The 26,065-nt window shown below is 42.3% G+C and overlaps 1 protein-coding gene across 2 annotated transcripts in view; it reads right to left on the reverse strand.

Annotated features, from left to right (window-relative positions):
• The window catches only part of Map2k1 (mitogen-activated protein kinase kinase 1), a 65,243-nt gene that overhangs the window by 23,029 nt on the left and 16,149 nt on the right, over positions 1 to 26,065 (reverse strand). Inside the window, exons 1-5 of one of the 2 annotated variants that reach the window (XM_048793318.1) lie at positions 17,136 to 17,154; positions 13,738 to 13,948; positions 11,859 to 12,005; positions 4,274 to 4,351; positions 3,568 to 3,619 (exon numbers count right to left, since the gene is read on the reverse strand). In XM_048793318.1, the coding sequence (XP_048649275.1) occupies positions 3,568 to 3,619; positions 4,274 to 4,351; positions 11,859 to 12,005; positions 13,738 to 13,749 (289 nt within the window). In that variant the 5' untranslated portion in view covers positions 13,750 to 13,948; positions 17,136 to 17,154. Of the gene's footprint in view, positions 1 to 3,567; positions 3,620 to 4,273; positions 4,352 to 11,858; positions 12,006 to 13,737; positions 13,949 to 17,135; positions 17,155 to 26,065 lie in introns of those variants that run through there. The other variant, XM_015480512.2, reaches the window with a different exon arrangement.

Genomic DNA, 26,065 nt, shown 5'->3' on the forward strand with positions numbered 1-26,065 from the left:
ACCTGCTTATCTCTAGATTCCCATTTGTTGTAGACATGCTACATATGTAAGAAAGCTGGCCATGTTTACAACAAGGCAAGGTACCACACTAGGACCAGGACATATTCACCCAGTTGAAGAAAGGTATCTACCACCTAGCTGGAAAAACCATATCCAAATGCTACCCCAAATCATTTGGTCTTCCTTTAAATACCATTATTGTACTTCCCCTCATCAAAAAATAATTGTCGGGCTGGGGATATAGCTCAGTGGGTAGAGTGCTTGGCTTGCATGCACAAGGCCCTGGGTTCAATCCTCAGCACCACAAAATAATAATAATCATTATTACTATTATTATTATTAATTTCAAATGCAGGTATGCCTAGCTTTATGTTAATGGCATATCCCTAAAGAGAAATATTCTAATCAAGTTGTCATAATTTGGAAGTTTCTATGAGAAGTGATATTTGAAGGATCCTGAAGTGAACACTGAATTCTTTTTGTAAAACAATTTTTCATTATTTTTACTTATTTTTTGTTCTTGTACATTAGTTTTACTTACAGCAGAGCACATCTAGAAATCATTTCCAACCTAATAATTTAAAACCCTAAGTTCCTAAGCTAGTCTTGAAAATGAGGTGTCAACCTGCCCACAACACTCAGCAGGAAAGAATAGTGTCCCCTGATACCTTCATAATTATTTGTTTTGTTTTGTTTTGTTTTTGTGATGCTGGGGATTGAACCCAGTGCCTTGTGCATGTGAGGCAAGTGCTCTACTAACTGAGCTAGATCCCCAGCCCACCTTCATAATTATTGTGGGAGCAGATGCTTCAGAGGCACTGATCCTGGACCCCCTCTAGGTTCAGGAGTTGGTGAACCCACAGCCCACCCCACCCCACAGTAAGAGTGAAAAGAGCCAACAGGCCCAGAGGCAGCAGCAGCAGCAGCACTATGGTAATTGTGAACCAGGGTGGCTGCTTTTCTGCTCCAGTGAACCAGCTCCCCAACCAGCAAAGCCTTGCTTCCTGCCAAACTAGTCTATAGGTTCAGCTTCTCAATGAATTTTATATATATATATTTAGTTGTAGTTGGACCTTTATTTTATTTATTTTTATGTGGTGCTGAGGATCGAACCCAAGGCCTTGCACATGCTAGGCAATTGCTCTACCGCTGAGCCACAACCCCAGCCCTCAATGGATTCTTTAAACAGGATGCAGTGGCGCAAATCAGTAATCCCAGCAGCTCAGGAGGCTGAGGCAAGAGGATCACAAGTTCAAAGCCATTCTCAGCAACACCGAGGTGCTAAGCAACTTAATGAGACCCCGTCTCTAAATAAAATACAAAACAGGGTTTGAGTGCCCCTGGGTTCAAACCCTAGTACCCCCCCCCCAAAAAAAAAGGGCTTCTCCAGCTTCTTCAGAATCCTTCTAATTCATAAGTTTTAAGAAAATTAAACCAAGCCAGGATGGTTTCTGTTGCTGGTAATTTGTTATTTATTTGTTTGTTTATTTATTTATTTACTTGGTGGTACTGGGGATTAGACCCAGGGGGGCTCTACCACTGAGTCATATCTCTAGTCCTTAAATTTTTGAAACAGGGTCTCACTAAGTTGCTTAGGGCCTTGCTAAGTTGCTGAGGCTGGCCTTGAACTTGTGATCTTTCTCCCACATCCTCCCAAGTTGCTGAGATTACTGGCATGTGCCACTGCACCCAGCACTGGTGATCATTTAAAAATCTCTACTAATCCATGCAGGGCACAGTGGCGCACACCTGTAATCAGCGGCTCAGGACACTGATGCAGAAGGATCACAATTCAAAGCCAGCCTCAGCAACTAAGAAAGGCTCTAAGCAACTTAACAAGACACTTCAGTAAAAAAGGGGGGGTGGGGGAGTGCATGGCTGGTGATGTGGTTAAGTACCCCCAGGTTCAATCCCAAGTACCCACCCAAAAAAAACCCACTAATCCATCTACTAAGCAGCAGTTAACATTTATTAAGTGCCAACTATGTGTCAAATACTATTTCAAGTGCTTTGTATTGTCTTAATCTTTACAACATTTTTGGGAGCCTCTGTTTTCCTGAGTTTGGGGGAAGTTAACTAATTCAATCAAGGTTAGACAGTAAGTAGCATATATAAGATTTGAACCTGAATTTTAATTACTGTGAAAATAAACTGGCCATTCCTTCTAACAAGAAACGGGGTCTTCACACTGCTTTTAAATCTTGACTCGACCAGGCAACCTACTTTGACCAACAGGACATCAACTAACCTGACATAAACAGAGGTTTAAAAGGTGCCTGAATATTGTGATGTACCAGCTCTTGCTGCTGAAAACCCAAAGATAGCACTGAAAGAAGCCAGGGCTTTAGACTATCAGAGGATAGTCAATCTGCCAGCCCACAGAATGTTGGAAAGTAACAAACTGTTGCAGTTTTAAACTACTAAGTTTGTTATATAGTAAAAGGTAATTGAGGGCCAGGCAATGGCACACACCTGTAATCTCAGTGACTTAGGAGGCTGAGGCAGGAGGAACACCAAGTTCCAAGCCAGCCTCAGAAACTTAATGAGGTTCTAAACAACTTAACAGGACCCTGTCTCAAAATTTAAAAAAATAATAATAAAAAAAAGGGTGGAGGATGTAGCTCAGGGTTAAGCACCACTGATTTCAAACCCTGGTACCAAAAAAAAAAAAAAAAAAAAAGACTTGAAATAATCACTAAGCTCTCTCCAGCAAACAAATAACAAATAAGAACAAATGAAAATTCAAAGCAGAGAAGAAGCCTTTTACTCTTCCCTATTTTTTTCTCAAGAACAGAATAAGAAGAAATGGAGTTTAAGTTTCATCAGGAAAGACAACAGTTAGACCAGAGATAGAACTTACTAGCAGTGAGGAAGCCTGAAGACAGAGACGCTAGGGAGACTTGTGCTCTCTCATTCTAACCCTAACTCAGGTTTCCACAAATCATCCACTGTCTTTTTGCTCAGGAATCAAGATATGCCTTATTGTTAATTCCTCCAGGGCTTCTGGAAAAGACCCAAGAGAGCAGGAATCTGAAAAAGGAATCTGAAAAGCTGGCCAGGCTGAGCCATAACAGCAGTGCTCGATGGGGCAAGAGTCCTTCTAACAACTTCCCCTTCTTGGCTGGGCAAGTGGTGAACTCTCCACCAAAGACATCTGCACAGACCCGTGTGGCTTACCAAGCAGCTCCTTGGGTATACACAAGATAACTGGGGAAGCCAAAAAGAAAGATTTGAGAAGGTGGGAGCTGCACTAGGCAGAAGGGAAAAGAAAGCTGGTTATTCCAGGTTGATCTGAAATCTCCCACCCTTTAATGGAAATGATGGCAGAGCTCCTTGTGGAAAACCAGAGGGCTAGTACACACGGCGGGAGGGACAGGCGCGTACCAGGACCAGACAGGTGAAAGGCGCTGCCTCAGCCACCACACTACACAAAAACATGTCATGAAGACTAAAAGCATAATTCAAAGGCTTTTACCCCAAAACAAAATGAAACACACAAAAAGATGGTACAAGAACCTTGATTTCAGTTGAAATTCAGAACATAATAACTATCAAGTAATTTCTTACCTCTGTGCATAATCTTGTGCTTCTCCCTCAGATACGTCAGGCCTTTTATTACCTAGAGGAAAGGGAATGTAAAAAGATGGGAAATGGAAATAGTTATGTTCAGAAAAATAATCTATTTTAAAATGACCTAGAAAATATTTCACCAAACATCATTAGTAAATTTGCCATCCTTCCTTATCCTTTTTCTTTTTTGGCGATGTTAGGGCTCAAATTCAGGGCCTCACACATGCTGGGTGAGCACAGAACTACATCCCAGCCCTTTTTGTTCTTTTGTTTCACTGTGTTAACCTGTCCTATCAAGCAATCATCTTTTTATGTGGTATATAAAGTGTTATTTTTAAGTAAACCTAATTGTCTCAAAATTAAACAACTTTAAAAAACATTACGTATGAATTCAAGTTTTTCTAAATCTGCAATTTAGAAAAGCAGAGCTTTTCTAATACCATGAATGGGGATTTTCTCAAAACCTTGTCTTGTTTTTCAGACACAGATTTTAACATATAAAAAGTAACTTTTCTCATTCTAATGAGAGAGAGAGAGAAAGAAAGAGATATTGTATCTAGACTCTAGATAGGGAAAAGATAGTGAGAAAAATCCCAGTTTTAAAATAAACTTTCCCTTCATTGGCTTCCTCCCCACCTCATCTATTCCCTACCAACTCAATTTATAAATGAAAGAACTTGGAAGAACAACTGAACATACTCACTGCAATGCTAACTTTTCCTAAAATTTGTTCAGGAATTCTTCCGGCTTTCTTCAGGACTTGATCCAAAGAACCCCCATCCTAAGAACAAGAATAGCAGACATTTTAATTACAATGTTTCTAATGATCATTTCAAGTGTTAAACTTTAGGAAGAAAGTAACTCTTACTTGGCAAATCTTCCTAAGAGGTTAAGGGTGAGCACCCTGTGGTTTGCTCTAAACATCAAATATGACATGAATGCAACACATTGGGGGAGGCAAAAAATTCAAGTAACTCCAATCCCATGAACTTCCATAAACAAATTAATAGTGGTCAAAGTCTTGGCTGGCCCGGAGCTCACAGCATGGGGCACTGGTCAGGAATACAGGCAACCTGTCCAAATTTAAAGCCCAATTCTGTTGCTTACTATCTAGGAGACCTTGAATAAGCTACTCAACCAGTAAAATGAGGATGATGATAATTAAAAGGCTATTATAATAATCACAGGGCTATTATAAGGATTAAGCAAGCTACTACACCTAAAGTACTTGGAACAACATAACAGCACATAATAAGTACTCAATGAATGTTAGCCACTGTTTAAGTCACAACTTGCATTTGATATTATCCTAACAAATCAGAATTGACAAAATCCAAACAAAAATGTCACAGAAAGCAATCATTCATTGCACAAATCCTACAAAATGCTACGGACTATCTTAGGTGTTAAAGGGGACAAAGATATAAAAAGCTAATTTCTCCCCTCAATAAACGTATTACCTAATATAACAAACCAGAAATGTACAAATGAGCTACACACATGCAGAAGGGAGAAGCCGTTCTGACTAAACTCAGAAGATAACATTTGATCTGAAATCTTACTCAAGAAGCACCGGTTTCTATACCTGGAAAGGGGAGGGACAAGGCAAGGAAAGAATAGGGTATTTCAATAAGATCAAAAGCAAAGAAGCATTAAATTGCCTAGTACTCCTGGGATAACATATGGTTCATTTCTGCATCTCTTCCTGAACCCATAGTGACAGAGATCAGGCTGGAAATGACCAGCTGTGGCCAAGGCCCCCCACTGGAAACCCAGACTGCACTTTTTAGAAAACAGTGAAAGAATCCAGCCCTAGAATTTTAAGATGAGAGCCACAGCAGCTGAAAAAGAAAGAGAATGCACCCTCTGCTTGAGGAGACAGAACACATTCATAAGAAGGAAGGCACCATGAATCCTCCTCTGAAACAAAGCAGGGAATAAATGCTGCTGTGCTGAAGCTGCTAAGGGAAGGCTCAGAACAGGAGCAGCAGAAGCTGAGCCTTGGAGGTGGCAAAACCTGGACAAGCAGAGATGCTCCTACAGACAGCCTGCCTCCCAAATCACCAAGCCTCTAAGAAGCAGCCACTGAATGTGAAGACAGGGAATAATACACAACGTGATAAACAAAAGAACAGCACAACTCCACTTCTATCAAAATAAAAAAGTGCACATATATTCACACAAAACAAAGTCAAAAATGTTAGCATGAGTTACCTTCAGTCTAGGCAGTTAAGATTATCAGGGATTTCTGCTGCATGATGGTTTCTTCTTTGTGTTTTTCTATTGTTTATACATTTTCTACAATGAATAAATGTTTTACCTTTTAAATAACTAATTTGGCAAAATAGAGAATTAAATCTATAAATAAATTAATAGATACTGAGCACCCATTTTGTGCAAAGGCACTATTATGTAAATACAGAACTTCTTTCTTTGTAGAGGAGGCAAAACTCATTCAAGGATATAGATCTCCCAAATAATACTATCTGAATCTAAGGCTAAAACCAGATTATCAACTTAAAAATTCTATGCTTATATAAAGGATAGCTCAAGCTGGATGTGGTGGTGCATACTTGTAACCCCAGCTACTAAGGAGGCTGAGAGAGGAGAATCACAAGTTCAAGCCAGCCTTAGCAACACAGCCAAGCCCTGTCTCAAAAATAAAAATGAGAAGGGCTGAGGGTGTATCTCAGTGGTAAACTGCCTCTGGGTTCAATCCCCAATATGAATGAATGAATGAATGATAAACAAGTAAGCAAGCAAACAAATAAATATAGTTCAGACCAATTAATTTCTGTTACTATCAACTCTGGATCACTGATGCTGATGGGAAGGTAAAATGATATGGGTGTGGATTCTCAAATGTAGGACAGTCTCACATAACATATATACATCCCTATGTACACATGAGTGACTTTTGACCAGTACAACCACCTAATGGAGGGTAAGCTGACCAAGGAGAACAGTAGAGGATTCCAAAACTCAACCTGAATTTCAAAGGTGCTATGGATAACCTCCACAAAACAGGAAAGTGGGATCATAAATCTAAAACCAAAAAGAACTCCCCTTTAAACACACTTATTTTCAAAAAGCCCTTGGGGGCTGTTACCTCCACTGAACTCTAGCAATCAAATCAATCCTATGACCTTGGCTGCCTTCACCATGCTGCAGAACCTCCTTTTGGTCCAATCAGGACAACACCACAGTCCAAGTTACCACCCCAATTCACCAGGCCCCTAGGAACCCCACAGTACTTCTCAATTTCCTTTACCAGTGGGAAGAGGAACTCCAGTGCAGAAAGTTCCCAATTAATTCTATTTTGCCTCCAATTGATATGGTTTTAATTCTTTTGTATGAATGGCTTTGCCTAATCATAAGAAATATATATTTAAAACAAGATTATCAAGCTGGGCTCAGTGGCACACGCCTATAATCTCAGCAGCTCGGGAGGCTGAGGCAGGAGGATCTACAGTTCAAAGCCAGCCTCAGCAAAAGCAAGGCAATAAGCAATGCAGTGAGACCCTGTCTCTAAATAAAATACAAAACAGGGCTGGGGATGTGGCTCAGTGGTCGAGTTCCCCTGAGTTTAATCCCTGGTACCCAAATAAATAAATAAAACAAGATAGCACAGCCACTGCCAAAACTGGATTCAAATGAGGTGGAAAAGTTAACCCTGTGGTTTTCAGGTTCCTTCCTCCATTTAGCAATGAACAGTACTATCTCTCAAATGAACAGAGAGCAGCCCTAGCTAACTGAAAATGTATGACTTTCCCTGGGAACTGGTAAGGTAAATATTTCTATTAATCAAGCTAGGGATGGAGTATACCTCAGTGGTAGCACATGAGCTTCCCAGTATCTCCCACCCAAAAAATACTGATTAAAAAGGAAGAAACATGGGCTCTCTTCCCTTTAACCTCCTGAGCTATGAGCAGAATAACAAGAAGAACAATGGTATTAGCAAGATGTAAGAGGCATAAGCTATCAGGAGCACTCGGAGTTGCCTACGACTAACCCTATAGCCTTCTAATTCTACTTCACTGCCAAGAACTTGCCTTCACTGACTAGAGCTGCTGAAACTGTGCTTATTTTTAGAAGCCAATTATTAACTAAGTCAATGGTACTTTTGTGAAGGTTTTCTATAGAGAAGACAAACACTTTATAAAAATAATAGCTCAAAAGCTTTTACTCCTGCATAAGAACCATCAATTCTGAGTCCCCAGTTCCCTGGTTGCTCAGCTACCACTTGAGCAGGAATTTACTTCCCTGAAGACAAGAGCATTTCTGTTCTGATCAAGAGCATCACAGCCCCCTTGGGTCTCAAAATTTAGACTGGGCAGTGCAAATACAGTTCATTTCCAGGAAAGGTAAGCTCCTGGCTGAGCACTTCAGAAGATAGGGCTCAATGAATGCTGATGATGCAAATTAATTTTTAAATGCATCCAGAAAAAAATTGATTTGAGCAGTAAACAGACAATATGTGGTGAGAAAAATATAGCAAAATGTTAGTTGTAGGCTCAAAGTGGTGGGTTTGTGGGAATACAGTGTACAATTCCTTCAACTTTCGTTGTGCTTGAAATTTTTCATAATAAACTGATGTGACTTGAGCAGAGCTCTCTATGTGACACACTTTTTCTTTTTTTTTTAATACTGGGGGTTGAACCCAGGGATGCTTTATCATTGAGCTACATCCCCAACCCTTTTTATTTTGAGACTAGGTTTCCCTAATTTCCTGAGGTTGGCCTCAAACTTGCAGTCCTTCTGTCTCAGCCTTGCAAGTTGCTGAGATTACAGTTATGTGTCACCACATCCAGTCCACGACACCACTTCTAAAATGCTGAAGCATAAATGCCGAGCATAAATCCCAAGTGGCAGCCAGAGCAGAGTTTTCAGGTCAGGGGCAGCTGGTACAGGGGCTCTGCTGCAAGGGCCTGCTTGGAGACTGAGGAAAAGATGAGAGGTCCACAGCTGGAGCAGAAAGCTATTCTGGCACTTTGAATCCAGAGTAATCATTTTAAAACAGGTCCTCCTGGCAGGAGGACATACAAGAGGTACCGACAAATCTAAATAAAGGAAGAGGCCACTCTCCATGTTCGGGGTTAAGCCTAACCCTATTTCTGAAGCAAGCATCCTGGAACTCAATCATGCTCAACCCCCAAATGGTGCCCTTTTTCCTCTATAAAGGAATAAATCTGGGGCTGGGGATGTGGCTCAAGCAGTAGCACGCTCGCCTGGCATGTGTGCGGCCCGGGTTCGATCCACAGCACCACATACAAACAAAGATGTTGTGTCCGCCAATAACTGAAAAATAAATATTAAAATTCTCTCTCTCTCTCTCTTTCTGTCTCTCTCACTCTCTCTTAAAAAAAAAAAAAAAAGGAATAAATCTGGGTGGTATGGAACTTGGAGATGACCCAGGAAAGAACTGAGCAGGCATGAAATGACATACATGGTGCTCAGGAGCTTTTACATCTGCACTGACATCTCCTACTTGAGAAGGTGCCAGAACACAGCCATCCAGCCTGTGAACAGCTCTGGAGGACGAGAGATGCTTCTCTCATGTCTCTGTCCTCAGATCAGGTCATGTGGCATCACACACATAATAAACACCAAAAAGAGTTTGTGAACCCAAGTTGATTTACTTATTATATAAACCCTGACTGGTTACAAGTGCTAAAAACCATAGAAACACAGGATGTGAGCACAGGGAGGTGCCCTAGAAAAGATCCCATCCAATCAGTTCTCTACAGAGATGCAAAATCCTGAGTATACATTTACACAGAGTAACAGGGAGAATATGAAATTTAAAGAAAACAGACTTCCTCAGAGTCTCTGATGCTTGTAGACTGTGAGAATAAGCTCATTACAAAACCTGTCTGAGGCTTACTCTCTGACTAGCAGCTGGGAGGTCAATAATCTATCCCCTGAGATGGGGCTGATGTGATTAATAACTTACATAATGTGAAAAGGACTTAGAAAGTGGTGAAAGATTCAAAACTAGCTACTGTTATACCTAATCATACCACCACCCACCTTCTACAACATTAGCAGGACCTCAGGGAAAGAAGCCACCCTGGCCTTTCCTTCTAGGTTTCCAGGACCTCCACTGCCATTTATATATCATCATCTAAAGCTCTTAGGCTAGAGATGAAAACTCAGCATCACCACAAAGAGCAAAGAAACCCAAGGGATATGAAACAAGAACCCAAGGGAAAAATAATCAGCATCCTGGGCCAGGTTCAAGGACCAAGCCAGAAATGTCTCCTGCAGAGACTTACTCTAGTTGCAACAAAAAGGAACAGGAGCATTCTTGATAACCTTTAGAAGCACAGATTTTTCAAGATCTATGTTCCATATGGTACCCACAAATGTCGGCAGATGCCTACAACAGTGTATGCGGCCCTTCTTCTGATCGGAATGAAGAGACATTCAAAATAATGGGGGCACGAGCAAGATAAGAACTGCCTGGAAGGATTCTCCTTGAGTTCATTAAGACCAGGCACCAGGGATCTGGTTCTAAAGGTCAGGGCAGCTCTAGAGGGTCAGGAAGGAAATGGAGAAGGACACCAGGCTGGACTGAAAACACAGCAGCCACCAACTATGTAGACTCCTGTCAGCCTTCATCTCTAAATTGTCAGTCCATGGAAATAAAGCAAAGCTAACATTTGCAGAATATATACTCTGAGTCAGTGTGCTGGAAGACTTATATCTGTTATTTTAATTAATCCTCACCAAAACAAAGCAGCTATAATAATGCCCTTTTACAGATAAGAAAGCTGAGAATCAACAAGATAAAGAAATCTGTCCAAGATCATAACAAAGAGGTGACAATCATTCAACAAATAAATATTGAGCACCTGCTATGTGCCAGGAATATTCTAGGCTTTTTTGAAGACAGTGGCAAACATGACAAAGTCCCCACTTGGATTTCCATGGAGAAAAGAGATGTGGATAAACATATGTCAGATTCCAAAGTCCCCTATCATATGCTGCAAAAAAGATGACATCAGCATCTCTAGGAAATTCTAGGCTTCCAAGATAGAAATAGCCCTGATCCCCTCATCACTATCCAATAAAGTACAGGTTGGGGTCAGACTGCCTTGGCTTAAATTCTGCCAACACCACTTACTAGCTGTATGATCTAGGGTGATTCATCAATTTCTCTGTACCCTGGTCTCCTCACTGGGTGGGATAATATGCCCACTCACAAAGGTTGCTGTGAAAATGCAATAAAATATTGACCTGCCAAGTTGGGAAGCTAAGGCAGGAGGATGAAAAGTTGGAGGCCAGCCTCAGCAACTTAGTGAGACTCTGTCTCAAAATAAAAAATAAAAAGGGCTGGGGATGTAGCTCAGTGGCAGTGCGCCCCTGGGTTCAATCCCCAGTACCCAAAAACACTTTTTTTTTAAATTTAAGATAAGCTTGAGGCTGGTCGCAGTGGTGCACACCTGTGATCCCAGTGTCTCAGTAGGCTGAAGCAGGAGGATCGCAAGTTCAAAGCCAGCCACAGCAACTTAGCAAGGCACTAAGCAACTCAGTAAGACCCTGTCTCTAAACAAAATATAAAAAAGAATTGGGGATGTTGCTCAAGGATGGGGAAGTGGCTCACTGAACTTAGGGATATTGAGTACCCCCTGGGTTCAATCGCTGGTACCAAAAAATAATAATAATAATGCTTGATATAATATGTACCATATAAAAATTAATTTATCATTATTAGCATTAACATTACTATTGTTACTCACTAGAAATTAAAGGGACCCCAGGCAGCTAAAAAGACTGACACTCATACGTGTGAGCCCATAAGCCTGTCCCTTACTTGGACTTCCACTAATGGGCATAGGGTGGGATTACTTCTCTCCTTGTCCAAACCCCTTAAAGTAGATTATAACTTCTCAGAAGGCAGAGACTGTTTCACTCATCTTCATAATCCCAGAACTTTGTACCCATCACACAATATTATTCGCAATAAATGATTTAAACTATATTAACCATATTTTATCCACATCAAAATCTTAGGGTCATCTGGATAGGAGAAAACTGGAAGATGTGCTTCAGACACACCACCAAGGAATCCTGGTTACTATCATCTCTCTGAAGCGAGGCAAGGAAAGGAAGCTTGTCATCCTATGAATTTGCCAAGTTCTACAATCAAGCTACCCAGATGCTCAAGATGGTAGTGTGATACAGGGTATCATAGGGAAGCAGCTGATCACTTCCCTGACCAAAGATTAGGTCAGAATCGCCAATTTTCAGGCTGCTGCTCCAGGGACCAGCAGGTCACTACATACCATGTGCTCCATGCAGATGCTGATCTCCCCGTCACTATAGAATGCGCCATAAAAGCCCACGATGTATGGGGAGTTGCATTCATGCAGAACCTGCAGCTCCCTGATGATCTGGTTCCGGATTGCAGGTTTGATCTCCAGGTGAATTAGCTGGGGAAAGAAAGGTCGAGGAAAGAGAGGTTTGTATGAGAGGGAGGGATCATTCTTCTTAAATGTTTAAATATAAGGTCAATAGAAGCACAAATTTCTGTTCTACCAAACCACTAAGTGTCTATGAATAAGGTGGGTGCTGGCACCAAAGAATTGTAACCAGAAAGCCAGCTGTGCTTCTGCTTCCAGGAGCCAAGCCTGGGAACAAATCTAAATGGAGAGTTTATGCCAAAAGAACCTGTAGGGCTGAGATCTGAGGGGAAACTGGCCTCAAGGACTTGGTCATACTCAGGGTGAAAGATAAAAGGGCATGAGGAACTTGGTATACTGACCCAAGATGCCCAAGAGGTTCCTCCCTGACCTCGGGTGCCTCATGTGGTTGAGAGTTAGCCAAAATCTCAGGTACTATTCTATGTCCCCTTAACACTGGCCCTTATTCTAACTGGGGAGACAAGTAACAGACAAATCAATGGTCACCTAGGGCTGGGGATGTAGCTCAGAGGTATCACACTTGCCTAGCCTGCATGAAGCCATGGGTTCAATCCCCAGCACCACAAAAAATACTGATAAGGTTGAGTATCTAAAAAATGCCATAAACAATGGTCAAAGGACATGGAAGTGTTGGTTATCGATAACTGTGGGTTGGAGCAGCTGGAAGTTCCTGACGACAGGCACTGTTGGAAAAAAATGAAAGGAACAGCACACCTGCAATCCCAGCAGCTCGGGGGCTGAGGAAGGAGGATCACAAGTCCAAAGCCAGTCTCAGCAACTTAGCAAGGCCCTAAAAGCAACTCAGCAAGACCCTGTCTTTAAATTAAATATAAAAAAAGGGTTGCGGGAGGTGCTGGGGTTGTGGCTCGGTGGTAGAGCACTCGCCTACCATGCACGAGGCACTGGGTTTGATCCTCAGCACAACACAGATGTAAAATAAAGATATTGCGTCCACCTAAAACTAAAAAGTAAAATTTTTTTTTAAAAAAAAGCGGGGGTGGGGTGGGGATGTGGCTCAGTGGTTAAGCACCCAGGTTCAATCCCCAGTACCCAAAAAAAGGAACAGCACAAGCACAAACATGGGGGCAGGAATGAACACGATGAGCTGAAAACCACGGAAGAGGCCAGCTTTCTACACGGGGGCTGTGTTCAGAAAAATGACCAAGGGGAGATAGGAATGGGAAGTCCAACTCAAAGAATGCAGCCGTGGAGGGGGTTCTGAGGCTGACTGCAGGGAGACGAAGGCAGCCCCTGGCAGGGTAGGAACACAAGAAACAACGTGATCTCAGCGTCTGGCCTGAGCATTTCTGGGCCCAGGTGAACAAAAGCAGCTACTCCTACACTTGATAAATGATAAACTGGCACCTAGTACCCCTTCCACAGCACACAGAGAGCTAAGGTAGGGTCACTTACTATTATTTCCCAGACTGAGGATAGGGATTAATACATTAACAGTCACTAGCGCATTTACCCACCACTTGATAGATGATGAGTTCAAGATTCAAACAACACAAAAAATACAAGTTAAAAATTCCATCTTCCGGGGCTGGGGCTGGGACCCAGCGGTAGAGCGCTTGCCTAGCATGTCAGGGGCCCTAGGTTTGATCCTCAGCACCACATAAAAATAAATAAATAAATAAAGTGTTTAAAAAAAAAAATCCATCTTCCTTCCACACTTGTCCCCAGGCCTCCAGATCTTCCCTGAGATAATTCAATTACCTGTCTATCCTGGTAAACTCACCTTTCTGGCCATGACCAGGCCAGACGGCTTGTGGGAGACCTTGAATACCACACCGCCATTGCCTGCACCCAGCTCGCTGATCTTCTCAAAGTCATCATCTTTCAGTTCTCCCACCTTCTGCTTCTGGGTCAGAAAGGCTTCAAGGCGCTTCCGCTGCTGCTCATCAAGCTCCAGCTCTTCCAGCTTCTTCTGCAAGGCCTCCAGATTGGTCCTGTCCAAAGGGGATCCACAGGTCAACACTGTCACGAGAGTAGTCACCCAGAGGAAGACTCCCATCGTGGACAGCTCTAGATCTGGGGCCAGAGACAGAGAACTGGAGGAGGGGACTGGAGGGCAGGGTTCATCCTGCTGTGGATCTGCCACCTCTATTCCAGCCACCACAACTACTTCACCACCAGCATGCTTTACCTCTCAGGGCTTCAGCTTCCTCCTTTGTAAAATGAGAGAATTGGGTCTCTCTTAGTGTGCTTTAAGTATACAAGAGGAACCAAAGAATAAAATTGAGAATGAGCCACATTAAATTTCTTTAAAGTCCCAGTTTAAAAAGCCCCACTAAGCTGGGTGTATTGGCACAAGCCTATAATCCCAGCAATACAGGAGACTGAGGCAGGAGGATCACAAGTTTGAGGCCAGCCTTAGCAACTTAGTGAGGCCCTGTTGCAAAAGAAAAAAATAAAAAGGGCTGAGGATGTGATTTTAGTAGGTAAGTGTCCCTGGGTTAAATCCCTGGTATCAAAAAAAAAAAAAAAAAGCCCCAATAATGTTGGTTTTATTAAGTTTACACCATATACAAAATAAAATTCCTTAAATCTTCTCAACTGAAAACAAACCCACTGTAAACTGAATCACAACAGTAAGAACCTTCAGATCCACTGTGATCAGGTCCCAGAACCAGACAAATCAGAAAAGTTACAGCAAGATATCCACAAAAATGATAGACCTAAAAATTTTATTTTAGTACAATGGATATAAACCCATATTCATCATTCAGCCTTTAACACAGTCCAAGGCCCTTTGAATAAGGGTCCACTGCTAAGAACTCCACATCATCTTTCTTACATGAACCAGAATGTAATATACTATTTATGATGTCCAAATCCTGATTCTATAAAATGAAGTAAAAATGAAGACATTCACAGAATAATCACAACATAAAATTTTAGGATCTTTTGATTTTCCCCAAACTTATTGCTCATCTAATCTGGCAATAACATATTTCAGGGACTTGGCCTTACTGAATCTTTCCATGGCTTTTAACTAGTGTTTAAAGAAAGGAAAGAAAATCAGTTCAATTGCAGTCATATTTCATCAGTTATCTGGTACTTAACTACATTACTTAGCTTCAATGCCAGCTAGAACTGTGCAAATGGCTTGGGAACAAGCTGGCTCTTGGTAAGCACATACTTCAGCCAGTGGGTGCTGAGCGAGTGGGCTCGGCAGAGAGCAGCCTGCTAGTCGCACACAGTAGGCTGTGGGCCTCGCTCTGTATGTTTTACACAGAGAATTGAAGAGTGTTCTGTGAGTTGGTAAAGACAGCTTCCACTGTTTCATTTGATTTCACTCCCCAGTCTAAACAGATGACACAAGTGACAAAGGTGACAAGACAGGCCTATGACACATCTGAATGCTGGTGCCCCCCACGTACACACCAGTTCTGAGCTTGGAAGCAGAAGTCAGCATAACCTTCTCCTCTTCCATCACACCCACCATCCCAAACCTCAAGAAGGCTAGGAGACAGGGGCCTCCCCACGTATGGGGAGGTCCAATGCCGCTTCACAAATAACAGTGTGTGGGGCCAAAGAAGACACAGGGTGATGTCACCGACTTTCCTCACTGGATATCTCTGGAGGGAGGAAGGCTAGTGTTATGGGCTGAATTGGGCACCCCTCCCCCAAATTCCTATGTAGAACCCTAAACTCCAACTGATCGGAGACAGGATTTTCAGAGGTGATTAAGGTTAAATAGGTTCTAAGGGTGGGATCCTAATCAGACAGAATTGGTGGCCTGACAAGAAGAAAAATCTATTCCATCTTCCTCCTGACACATACACGGACAAAAGCACACAGCTCTCTGCAAACCAGGAAGCCCAACTGTGCCAACATCCTGACCTCAGACTGCCAACCTCCAGAACTGAGAGAAAATAAATGTCCCTTTAAGTCACCAGTGTTTTTGTGTTACAGCAGACGAGCAGACTGAGACTGCTGGTCAGTATTCTCACACCGCTAAAATTTTAGGTTTTAGGGCTGGGGTTGTATGTAGCTCAGTGGTGGAGTGCTCGCCTAGCATGCATGAGGCATTGGGTTCAATCTTCAGTACCACATAAAAACAAAATAAATATATTGTGTCCACCTAAAACTAAAAAATAAATATTTTATAAAACAATTTTTAGGTTTTAGCCAGGCATGGTGAAGCGTGCCTGTAATCCCAATGGTTTAGGAGGGTGAGGCAGGAGAATGGCAAGTTCAAAGCCAGTCTCAGCAACTTAGCCAGGCACCAAGCAACTTATCAATACCTTGTTTCTAAATAAAATATAAAAAGGGCTGAGAATGTGGCTCAGTGCTTAAGCACCCTGGGTTCAATCTCTGTACCAAAAAATAAAATAAAATTTTAGGTTTGACTAAGTCTCACAGTGCTCCAGCCCCTCAGGTGGAGGGACCCAGTACACACGGGGCTGTGAGTACACAGCCTGCACATGCTCGGTTTCGCTCGGTTTTCTTTCTCTCCACAAAGCAGCCCATTGATGATGTCATTTAAAAACATATCCAATGCAGACAGACCCCATAGCTAAAACTTGGATGATGTTACAGCTGCCTGGAGGGCTCAGCAGGCCAGCTGGAAATGCAGAATCCAAAAACTACTGTCATGCATGCATGTACGCGCGCGCACACACACACACACACATACACACAGGGTACATGAAGGAGAGCAGAAAGGATACAGAAAGGAGACTCACTCTGCTCACAATACTGTACCCTTCTAAATGCTTTATATTTATTACCTCACTTAATCCACACCCTACAATTAGAACAGATGAACAAACAGAAATAAACTGCTCAAGGTCACACAGCTAGTAAGTGGCACAGCCAGGGATCAAACCCACAAAGAATCCCTAACCTTAACCATGATGCCTCTTCAAAATGCTCAATACTTTCAAAGGAGGCAACTTACAAACAGAGGAAAGAATCCCAGCATGTGTGTTTAACACACTAGGGCTCAATCACACATGATGGTCTACCTCGGTGAGGGGCCCTTTATCTCAGATACAACCCTGTCTGCTGCACAATCTGCTGAGGATCTAGAGGCAGGTTAACTCTGCACTGCAACTAATACCATCTGCCAAAGACTCCCAGAAAATTCACTCCTTTTGGCAAGGAAAAAGGAATGTTGATTCCACTCACTTTCCTGCCTTTTGGGGGGGGGGGGCAATTCTTTAGGAAGAAAACATAAGTCTGCACCTTGCACCACCTTCCTTCCTCCTCCACCTCTACACCGCCTCCCTCTACAGCTCACCCCACCAGCTAGGTAACTGGCTGCTCATTTGTGCTTTCAGAGGTGGAGCCACAGAGAGAGACAACCAAGTCCCTGAGTCATGATGGCAAGACGGAGGCAGGTAGGTTAAAGGCAAGCACTGGGGGTGGATTAGTATTGCAAATTAACAAGTCACTAGTGTTCAGAAGCCCTAGATTCTTATCCTAAATTGATCAGCAACTAACTGCGTGACCAACAAGTCACTCAGCTTTGCCACATCCCAGATTTATCTTCTGTAAATGGAAGTAACAACTCCATACTTACTCCACCAGGGGTCAAAACAGAAAACTAATGGGAAGAAACTCCGATATTTTTGGCACATTTCTACACTAATGTTGGGGATGGGAGAATAGGGATGGGGAGGAACCAAGGCAGCAACTTCAGAATCCAGAAATCACTGACTTTATTAATTTGCAAAACACTTTAAAAGTTTTTTTTGTTATTGGTGGTGGTGATATTTTTTGTTTTGGTTTTGATACTGGGGACTGAACCCAGAGATGCTCAACCGCTGAGCCTCATCCCCAGCCCTTTTTATTTTGAAACAGATTCTTGCTAAGTTGCTTAGTGCCTTGCTAAGTTGCTGAGGCTGGCTTTGAACTTGCAATCCTCCTGCCTCAGCCTACCAAGCTGCTGAGATTACAAGAATGCACCACCATGCCCAGCATTTTAAAAGTTTTTTAAAATTTTTTTCAGAGAACGAAAGACAAAATATTGAATCCAAAGGTAAAACGAAATTCCTGGCTTTCAGTGCTCATGACAAAGAGATCAGTCAAAAATGTAACAGTGTTCCATACTGCTTCCTCTAGCACGAGGGATCAATGGTGTTCCATAAAGCTCATTTCTGCCCTCCCAGTGTGAAATGCTTAAAGCAATGGAAATAAAGAGTTCCTCAAGACTCAGTGGGCCAAAAACTGCCCTTTTACAACCCTTAGTTTTAACTAAAATCAGCAAAAATGAAACTAGAGATCTAAAAACAAAAACTGGAGTTCCATCACAATCTCCCTCCCCCCTCTCCCTCCCTCCCTCCCTCCCTCTCTCTCTCTCTCTCACACACACACACAGAGTTGTCATTCCAGGGACCAGCTGTGATCAGCTCCAACTGTCATCACATTCGCCATGTTGGAGAAGACAGCTCACTGTAACGCATTCTGCAGCATGGCTGTCTAACAGTAAACACAAGTTCATCAAGATACAAGAAGATTATAGGTTTGAAATGGGAACACAGAGAAAAACAAGGGTTGTCACTTGTGTTCTGAAAACACCAGGGAGGCACAATGAAGGAAAGGCTGATCTTATGGGCAAGAACATCTCCTTCCCTCTCACTCACCCATCTGCTGAGCCTAATTACACTGCCACGCTGGAGTCTCTCATTTATGGCTCAGCAGTTTAAAAGTTAGAAGCAGTATAAAATGCAACACAGAGAGGGAACTTAAAGACTACCTGATCTAACCCTCATTTTACAAGTAAAGAAATGGGTCCAGAGAGGACAAGGCCACATTATTCAGGGTGGCAGATCATCTAGAACAGAACTTTTTTCAAGACCCCGTGCCACTCCCAACCCTGATGGTGGCTGAACATGGAAGCTGCCACCATAGCGGGTGGCAGGCCCTGCCTCAGCCAGGAGGGCAGACTGAAGGGCAGGCAGAGGATGACAAGCAATCACCAGGCTGGGAGGAGAACCAGGTGCCAGAGCAGTGAGCCTCATCAGAACACAGGGAAAGATCATGCTCCCTTGCCCGGCATTTGGCAAGAAGGAAGGCTACTGTAGCAGGACCCAAGCTAAGAGGGACCAGCACTTGGGAGGCTGAGGCTGTAACCCCTGGATCCTCTAACACTACCATGCCCCATCAGTGAGACTGTGGGCAAGTTACCTTCTTTCTGGTCCTCAGTTCCCAAACCCATTTAAAAGACAAACAAACAAAAAAAAGTAGGAGGAGGAGGAGGAGGAAAAGAGCAAGGGAGAGCTGTCTAAATATCTGAGGGCCAAGTCTGTCAATGTGACTGCAAGTGGAGGAGGTACGGAATAAGGTAGAGTGTGTGTTCAAGTTGAGGGGCTGATAAACTTCAATGGCTGCATGGGGATGTAAGAATGGGGTGGGGGACTAAGACTAGGAAGGGAGGAAAGAAGAAGGGGCCTGAGGAGGAAGGCAGGGAATGCCAAAGGCACTGCTTATCAACTTCTGTTCTTCTGCCAGTCCATCTGGGTTAGGGAGTGCAGAAGCACTGGCTAGGGCTGGTGCAGGCAAAATGGTGGGGGAGAGGGTCTATGTTCTCCCCCACCTCCATCCTGCAGGCCACTCCAGGAATGGCTAGTCAAGTAACTAGGCAATAAGATCCTAGGATTATGTACATGGGCTCTGTGAAAGAAGCCAGGCACAAAAGAGGAATATATACTGTCATTCCATCTATATGAAATTCTAATCTATGCAGTTATAAATGAGGAAAGGTCACCTTTCCAAGAGTAGCAACATGAGGGAAGTGTGTGGTGGTTAATTTTATGTGTCAACTTGGCTAGGTCACAGTGCCCAGATATTTGGTCAAACATTGTTTGGTCCTTTCACTTTCTGTGAAAGTTTTGTTTTTTTATGAGATTAACATTTCAATTGCTGGACTCTAGTAAAGCAAATCACCCTCCATGTGGGCAGGCCTCATCCAATCAGTTGAAGAGCAAAGAAAACAACACTGATCTCCCTAAAGAAGAAGAGATTCAGCCAGTAGACTGCCACTGGACTTGAACTCCTGCTCGGTCTTCAGCCCACTGGCCTACCCTACAGACTTAACACCAGTCTTCCTACCATGAGAATTTCAAGTCCCTAAAATTAACATCAACATTTCTTGATGTCTCATGTGCACATCTGCTCCCTTTCTCTCTCAACACAGACACACAGACATACTACACACACGCCCTGTTGGTTCTGTTCCTCTGAGGAACCCTAATACAGAGCAAAAGGAAATTGCTATGTGCTTGTAATGCTCTGTTCTTGATTTGAGTGCTGGTTACATGGTGTGTCTAGTTCCTAAAAATTCATCAAACTGTGCATTTAGGACACACAAATATATACCTAGGAGTGAAGCTGTCTGGGTTTAATCCCTATTTGGCCCCTTAAGTAGCAATGTCATCTTCAACAAGTTACTTAAAAGTATTAAGCCTCAATTTTATCAGTAAAGTGGGGCTGTGATAATCACACATAGGACGTTGATGAGATTAAAGCAGCTCATCATAGTAGAATACCTGGCTCACAGTAAGTGCCTAATAAGTACTATCAAGCTGAATGTTATTCTGTCCAACAATAGCATATATTAACTACTGGTCTGACATTCAGATCATTCCAGTTTTGCTTTGTTTTTTACATTTAACTCTTACCTTGCTCTCTACCACCTCCTTTCGTCTACCATCACATCTTGACTCAACTTGCCCTTAACTGTCTGTTTCTTTAGCTGTTTCACTAAAGGCCTGTTAGTGCTGAAAAGCATGTGTTCTCAGAGAAGACCAGAGTAAACAAAAATGATGCCTTTATCTTGTCAATGGAGCTTACATGTAAGCAAGAATTACCAAGGCCCCGGGAACCCGGGAAGCCAACCACTATGTGTGCAGAGAAGCATAGCCCTGATACTTACCTGTGAATTTTATACTTAGAATATGTATATGATATTAGATTAGAGAATATGATATTAGATTAGAGAATATTAGCACTGGATAGGACTTAAAGACCACCTAGTTATACTCCACTATGAGGAAAAGTGATGTACATAAATTCACAGGGCAAGTGACCCCACGTTAAACCCAGGTCTTTTGACCTCCGATGCCTTCATACCTCTTTCCCAAATACAGTATCTGACAGCCATATGAATGCTTCTTTTTTGAATAATTTTATATTCCAATGTGAAAGACCAGCTCTGTGCTGGCCCAGAAGCAGCTGATTTCCAGCATATGTCACTGGCCCTAGAAATGGGTCTGGGGGCTCCTTTCAGGAACAATGACTGAGACTTTTCTCACCTACACATCTGTCAGCAAGCAGAGAAGAGTAGGCAGCCAAGATGTGATTTGCATGTGTAGTCAATGTCAAGGAAAAGGTTAAAAAAAATCTCTGCTGAGTTCAGTGAAGCACATGATGAACCATGCAAGAGAATGACTGTACTGGAGGAGCATGGCTTCCCATAACTGATGAAGAATCTAAGCCCAGTTGGGCATGGTGACATGCACCTGGAATCCCAGCTACTGAGGTGGGAGGATTGGTTGAGCCCAGGAGTTCAAGGCTAGCCTAGGAAACATTGTAAGACTCTACCTCAAAAAAGTGTGTGTGGGGGGGGGGCACCCTTGCCCTGTGTGCTAAGGAGTTCTGAATCCTGCTCTCACCTTCTTTTAATAAAATTCCTGCTTGCTTACCAAAAAAAGAAAAGGAAAAGAAATTAAGCCCAAAGCCCTGCACAACACCAACACAAAGCAAAGGTTACTATTGCAAGAGGAGTTATAAGAAACTTGTTCTGCCCAAGACACACCACAGATACACAGTAGAGTTTGGCTGGGAGCAGGGTACACACCTATAATTCTAGCAACTCAGGAGGCCAAGGTAGGAGGATTGCAAGGCCAGCCTCAGCAACTGAGTTAGATCCTATCTCAATATGAATAAAATAAAAAGGACTGGGGATGTAGCTCAGTGGTGAAGCATGTGTGGGTTCCATTCCCAGTACTGGATGAAAAAAAAAAAAAAAAGGCCAAGTAGAATTTGGCATCCATGCAGAAAAGGGGAGAAAGCACTGGGAAAAACCCACACTTGGGAACCAAATTCACAGGGCCTATTAATGCTGAAGTGGGACAGGAACAACACAAAACTTTCCCTACCTCTATCTCAAGCCTAGCACCAAATAAAAAAGCAAATGTAAGCCAGCACAGTGATGAGTACCTGTAGTCCCAGTCATTTGGGAAGCTGAGGCACAAGGATCACTTCAACCCAGAAGCTGGAGGCCAGCCTGGGCGGAACACTGAGACCCTGTCTCTTAAAAAATAAAAATAAATAATGTAATTACCATCTATCCCTAAGCCAAGGAAAAGAGTGTGCAGAAAGACACCCCCGTGTCTAGGCATTGAGGGGCAGTTCAGAGCTGAGAAAGCAGTAGGAACACTGAGAAAAAACCTGTGCAACCCAGGCTCCACTCTATGCACAAGAAAAAAGCCACTACTGGAGGAATCTGAAGTATGTGCATTGAAGGTACACACATAAACACAATGCACACATGCCTGACTGTGAAATACTCCACCAGCGTTAGACACTTTCATTATAGATATTTTCTTATAGGTCAATTAGTCTAAACCCCTGATTTTAGACAAGGAGAAACTGAGTCTCAGAAAGAAGTGACTTGCATAGTTGTATAGACTCATGGGCATCAGAAATGTTGACACCTAGCTGGTAGTGGTGGTGCACCCCTGTAATCCCAGCAATTTGGGAGGCTGAGGCAGGAGGATCACAAGTTCAAATCCAGCCTCAGCAACTTAACAAGATCCTGTCTCAAAATAAAATATATATATATATATAAAAAAAAAAAAAAGGGCTGGGGATTGGCTCAGTGGTTAATTGCACCTGGGTTCAATCCCCAGTACCAAAGAGAAAACAAGAATGTGAAATTCTATTATGTAATGGGAGTTCATAACCCACTTGAATCAAAGTGTGAAATATGATATATCAAGAACTATGTAATGTTTTGAACAACCAACAATAAAAAATTTAAAAAAAAATTCTATTATGTATGAGGGGGGAAAAAAACTGCATATGAACAAGCACTGGAAGGAAATGCAGATTAATGAAATCAGGTGTAATGGGATAGGAGATAGTTTTCAAACCTCCTGCATTTTCATGTCGTTCATGCAATAAATAGTGTGGGGAAAATACACAATGTCTTTAAACACTACCTCTATTGCTTTTCACTGTTTCACTACTACCACCAGAGACTGTGAGGCCAGGGTCATCCCACAGCATCCCTAACTCTCATAAGGGGCCTAGGATACAAACAACTCCATAGTTTAAGACATGCTAGAAGAATGAGAATCAGTTTTGCAGGAATAGGAGATATGAGGATAAAATTTGAAAAGCAAAAAAAAGAGAAAGAGCATTCTAGCAGAGGTTAATCTGTGGACAATGGTGCAGAATTGGAATTTAAAACATTGTAAACAAGTGGCTGGGGTTGTGGCTCAGTGGCAGAGTACTTGCCTTGCAAGTGTGAGGCACTGGGTTCGATTTGGGTTCAATCCTAGCACCACATAAAAACAAATAAAGGCACTGAGTCCATACACAACTAAAAAATATATTTAAAAAAAATATTGTAAACAAAAACTAAATGCTGGGAGAATAAAGATTAAAAGAGAAAAATTAGAAAATGAATTAGGACAGGTGTTTATCTTGAATTTTACTTTAAATCAAGTTGATTTTAAGCTTCTAAATGAAAGTTTTTTAAAGTTAACAACAGTTTGATTTAAAAAAAATGAATAAGGGCTAGGATGGTGGCTCAGCGGCAGAGCACTTGCCTCACACGTGTGAGGCCCTGGGTTTGATCCTCAACACTACATAAAAATAAATAAATACAGGTATTGTGTCCATCTACAGCTATAAAAAAAATTTTAGACAGGTGCGGTGGCGCATGCCTGTAATCCCAGCAGCTCAGGAGGCTGAGGCAAGAGGATCACAAGTTCAAAACAAGCCTCAGCAAAAGCAAAGTGCTAAGCAACTTGGTGAGACCCTGTCTCTAAATAAAATACAAAATAGGGCTGGGGATTTGGCTCAGTGGTTGAGTGTCCCTGAGTTCAATTCCCAGTATCCCAAAAAATAAAATAAAAAGGGCAGGACATGGCTCAGTGGTCAAGTGCCCCTGAGTTCAAGCCCTAGTATCCCAAAATAAGTAAGTAAATAAATAAACAAAGATGTGTCTACAACTACAAGAAAAAAAAAACTTTTTAAAAAAGAAAAAAGAAATGAATAAAAACCATGTGCTCCTATCAATTTTTACAACAACCCCACCACCACCAAAAAAAAAAAAAAAGAAAGAAAGAAAAAAACTTATCCCTTGGAACAAAACAGGCTTCCGAAATCATATACATTACCTTCCCACAGCATGTTTCTGCAGATAGTCACACACACACACACACACACACAAACACACAAACACACTTTGGAATGATGGGACCACCCACTCCCTAAGACTCATCTCAAATATTGAACAACACTCTGAATCAAAGAGGGCGTATTAGGTTGTTGCTTGAAAGAACTGAAAGCCTAGAGTAACTTCTGCCCCAGTGGACAAAATTTGTTTCATGTCAGCAGAGATTAATTCCTAAAACATCAGTTTTCTCTAAACTTACAGAAAAATAAGTGATAATGTTTGGAGGGTTCAAAGATCAAAAGATAGAGGACAAAAAAGGAATATAACCTTTACTTGGTGGGGATAAAAAAGGTACATAACAGTATGATAAAGAATGAAATGTACCTGGGCATGGAGCTGCTGTAATCCCAGCAGCTTGGGAGGCTGAAGCAGGAGGATCACAAGTTCAAAGCCAGCCTCAGTAATCAGCAAGGCCCTGGGCAACTTGGCAAAATCCAGTAACTAGCTCAATGGCTAAGCACCCCTGGGTTCAATCCCCAGTACCAAAAAAAAAAAAAAATGAAATTTAGATTCAGCTGAAGGGATGAATTTCCTAAATACTAGGCATTGATCACCCATTAGTCCTCACAACCTGAAAAAAAAAATAATTATACTGTTTGCACAATCCAGATATGGAAATAAAGGAGGAACAGTTAAGTAAATTAACAAGGCTAAGAGCAGAACTCCAAATTTTGCTCTTTCCTCCACACCATGCTGAAGATTTTCATGTCATTCTTACAAAATACCCTACCCGCTCATTCCTAACAACAGTTCTTTCTCCATTACTTGCTACTCCTTTAGGTTAAAAAGTGTGCTCTGCTAAATTGTGAAAGTTCCTAGAAGGACAATAAATTAAATCTACCTGAAGAGGAACTCCCCTCAGAGGAACACCCAAGACTGATACATTTTGATTGGAGAGGGAAGGGAAGAGTTATAACACTGTGCTTGGTAAAGCACTCTGGTAGAAGCAGCAAGAAGTAAAAATCGTGGTGGCCAGAAAAGAGCTGAGATTCCCCCATCGGTGGAAAAAGTAAACCAGAGGGGTCATGCGGACCTTATAAAAACAAATGAAAGGAGACCTGGGACTGGTGGAGGCGCTAGGACAAGCTGGCTGATTGCAGCCTGGGAAAGATGATCTACTCATCATTACCAACTGCCTGTTCTTGAAGACCTAATATAGAGAAGAAAGCCCTCTGAGAAACTCCCTGAGTAATAATGGTCTAGACCATTCTGTGAATCAGGGGTACCAACTCTTCAATGTGGGAGAAGGTATAGGACCTGAGGTGACCAGGATCTTAGACCTCACAATGCAGAACCACAAGGACAATCGAGTTACCAAGGTCAATAGCCCATGTTCAGAAGCAGAGCTAAGGGCAGGAAGATGCAGTGAAAGAAAAACAGAATTCAAAATGTGTTTCCAATTTTGGTTCACACTGAGAAATCCTTTTTCTCCAGACTTAAATGTACAAGAAGTACATTTTTATTACCAGTGGATCCTTCTCCTGTCCCAAAGTACACAGGTCGGCCAGACTCACCTGAGTATACATCACCTCTTGGAAAAATTCCACTCCTATATCATTCTCTATTAACACTCAGAGAATCCTGATCTCGGGATCAGGACAAACCACCACATATATGCTGGCTTAGATGCGCACCTTTATGGGGGGGG

Source organism: Marmota marmota, unplaced genomic scaffold (genome assembly GCF_001458135.2).
Source record: "Marmota marmota marmota unplaced genomic scaffold, marMar, whole genome shotgun sequence".
Lineage (NCBI taxonomy): Eukaryota > Metazoa > Chordata > Mammalia > Rodentia > Sciuridae > Marmota > Marmota marmota.